The sequence below is a fragment of the Syzygium oleosum genome, unplaced genomic scaffold (genome assembly GCF_021117445.2).
Source record: "Syzygium oleosum isolate NSW1041296 unplaced genomic scaffold, Sole_v2.1 Sole_v2.07, whole genome shotgun sequence".
Classification (NCBI taxonomy): Eukaryota; Viridiplantae; Streptophyta; class Magnoliopsida; order Myrtales; family Myrtaceae; genus Syzygium; species Syzygium oleosum.
Window position 1 is genome coordinate 3030131 of NW_026607491.1, and position 2967 is coordinate 3033097.

General features: G+C 44.1%; 1 protein-coding gene across 1 annotated transcript; it reads right to left on the minus strand.

Moving 5' to 3' along the window:
- Positions 1–820: 820 nt before the first annotated feature.
- Positions 821–1669, minus strand: LOC115690706 (uncharacterized). The gene has a single exon (XM_030617158.2). The coding sequence runs from the start codon at positions 1667–1669 to the stop codon at positions 821–823; it is 849 nt and encodes a 282-aa protein (XP_030473018.2).
- Positions 1670–2967: the final 1298 nt, after the last annotated feature.

Here is a 2967-nt window from a genome sequence, read left to right on the forward strand (position 1 = left end):
TAAAAGATTACTCAACCTCATGGGAGTTTCAGCCCTTTGAAAATTGGATCTTATCAAGCTTTATCACACAAAGCAAGTGGTCCAGGAACTACAATGTCAAACCTCAGTCTTGCCATTCCTTAATTTGACCTTTTTGAAGCTGAGGTTTTGGAGCCTCGTAAGTCTCGGAGCGAGAATACATAAATCAAACGCGTTTCGTCTAATGACCATGTAAACGGAAGGCGAGGTCTGAACGAGGAAAGGCTTTGCGGTGGAGAGGAAGCGTCTGGGCCCCTCTTGGTTAAACAAACACCAACTAGAAGGGATCCTAATGGACATTTTTCTGCTGTGGACAACCATCACGGAGAAAATAGTGAATCTATTCTTTGACTTTGGCTGTTTTCCTTGCCTGTTCAAGACAATTGCGATCTTTTTGCCTTTTGGACGAGAATTATTGCCGCAAATGCTTTGAATTTGAGTCACGGAAAACGTGGGAAGATTTTCTGGGTGCTTAAAAATGACGCCTTGATTTAAATATCAACTAAGAGATTAATATGGTAATCGCCTTTTTGCATCTCGATTTCCCGCCACTAACATTACCCAATTAAAACGGAGGAAGGTTCTGATCCAGACTCGTGAAACTTCTTTCTGAACTAATTCAAGTCATGGTTGAAGCACACAAAGTCAGGATCTATAACTTTCAAAATTATCACTCATTTCATCCTAGAACGCTTATTGCTATAGAGGACTCTCGTTATTTACATGACGAGCAAAAAGCATCAGAGAATTAGAATCTGTCCTGACTTCTTAATCTAGATCACTGGAAAACAGAAGTGAATTCCTAGCCCTTTGAGTTGGAATGCAATTCATTCGATGAAGCCTTTACCACAGAACTTGTTGGGTGATCACCTTTGTTGCTACTACGGCAACTCAAGGTCCTCAAAAGCCGCAACAGCCCCCAATTCCTGGGGTACTTCTTCTCGGCGTTATCCGTCGACTGGAACATCGAGGCCGGGTTCCGCCGGCGGCTCTGCCTCATCCTCATGTCGCTCAACTCCATCTCCATCGGGAACCTGGCTGACCCGATCACAAGGAAGTACCACTTGCCCTTTGCTCCCACCTTTCTCGCCGACCCATCTATGCTCCCGAACTTCTCCAGCGGCAGGTTCTTGGAGTCGGTCACTTCCCGCGGCTTCGACCGCTTCTTCTTGTCCGCTCTCAACTTGTGGTACGAATGCGAAGTTCTGGACTTCCTAAATAGGCGCAGCTTCCAGCGAAAGAACCACCTTTTCTTCGACTTTGCGGAACGCTTTCTGATAAGATCATCTGAGTTTTTCCCGACGGGCGGGAGCTCTCCATAAGGGATGAGCTTGCCACAGAAGATTATGTGCTCCGAATGATGCCTGGAGGAACTGCTCAAGTCCTCACTGGAGGAGAACTCAAACAAATCTTCTTGATCTTGATGAGGATCAGTCGGTGCGCCTCGGGCTTGTTCTGGTTCTGCTACGACTTTGGAGAAGCTGTCCTTGTCCCACTCAGCTGAATCGCTGTAGAGTGGCAGGTCACAGAGAGAGAGTGTATCTGCTTCGTCTTCTTCATTTCCTTCTGCTTCTTGATTTGGGTCTTGCAGATGACCCACGATGCCTTCTTGGTCTGGCTCTTGTCCGGACTCATCACGCGAAACAACCATCACGAACAAGATCAGATAGAAGAAGAAGAAGAAGCAAATGTTACCAAAGAAGATGGAGAGGGACGTTGAGGGGTGGCGATCTTTCTTATCTCTTGTTTTAACAAGGAAGTTTCTATTTGACACATTCCAATTACGCTCCCATTTGGACATAAATAAGCACTTCCTTGCATGTGACCAGGAGCGTGTTGATATGGAGAGAGAGAGAGAGAGAGAGAGAGAGAGAGAGTGGTTAGGAGTTGGTTGATCTTGATGAAGAGGGCTTCTAGATGAGGAGATAAATATTTGTTTTTTTCCATTTTTATGGCCGGAGGGGAATAAAGAGGAATAATAAAAGAAAGAAAGAAGGAAAGAAAGAGACGAGAAAAATGAGTCGAATTTAATTTTCAATTTGATTAAGGGTCTGTCGGGGGGATCTTCTAGATAAGTGGTCATGTAGACATGTTCCTAGTCGTAGACACTAACTAGTCAATGAGTCCCATCGCACAGAAAAGACAACTATTGATTACAGGATTGGACTGATTTGCATGGGCCACAGTGTTTCTAGATTTCTCATTTCCATGTGGGTTTCTCAGAAGCCACCTGCATGTCACTTTCAGAAAGTGATCACATCCCTGGAAATAGAATAATATCTGTTCGAGTACCTTTGTCTTTGCCCTTTGGTTTGTGACGATTCTTCCATATGGATCTCGTGGAGTGTCTCGAGAGTTTTTCTCGTTTCTTTAGCATTTGGAGCGTCTGGGTTTCTTGAACAGATTGCCTGCAATTCCCCAACGCTTCATGCCCTATTAATGACCCGACTAAAGCATGTGTAAAAACTGCATTTTCGTGTGATTTGTTCTGGCAACCCAACCGTGCCAAAAACCTCGAGGGCTCAAGAAATCGTCTCAAAAACTTGGCGGGAAAATGGCACCACGAGTCCTAAGCCTTATGCGGAATACAATTGAGTCCCCTAAAATTACGCTAAAAAGCATCATTTAAGAATGTCATATAAGCACTCACCGTGTGAAACTTATGCAATTTAGGTACTGTTAATTGAAAGTAGCTGATTGCGCTTTTTGAATAAGGTTTGGGACTTAATTGAACCAATTGAAAGATTTAGAATGCATTCTAGACCATAATAGTTAAGGAATTTTCTCCTAATTTGGCATTCGATATCAAATACAACTACTTGTTAGCCGGCCCGTATGGCTCGGCCGAGCGCCCTAGGATCACCATAGCGAGATATTAACGGTACGGTAAAAGGATGGATAGAATTTGTGCACCTGACTTGGATTCCATCAGCCTAAATGCGGAAATGA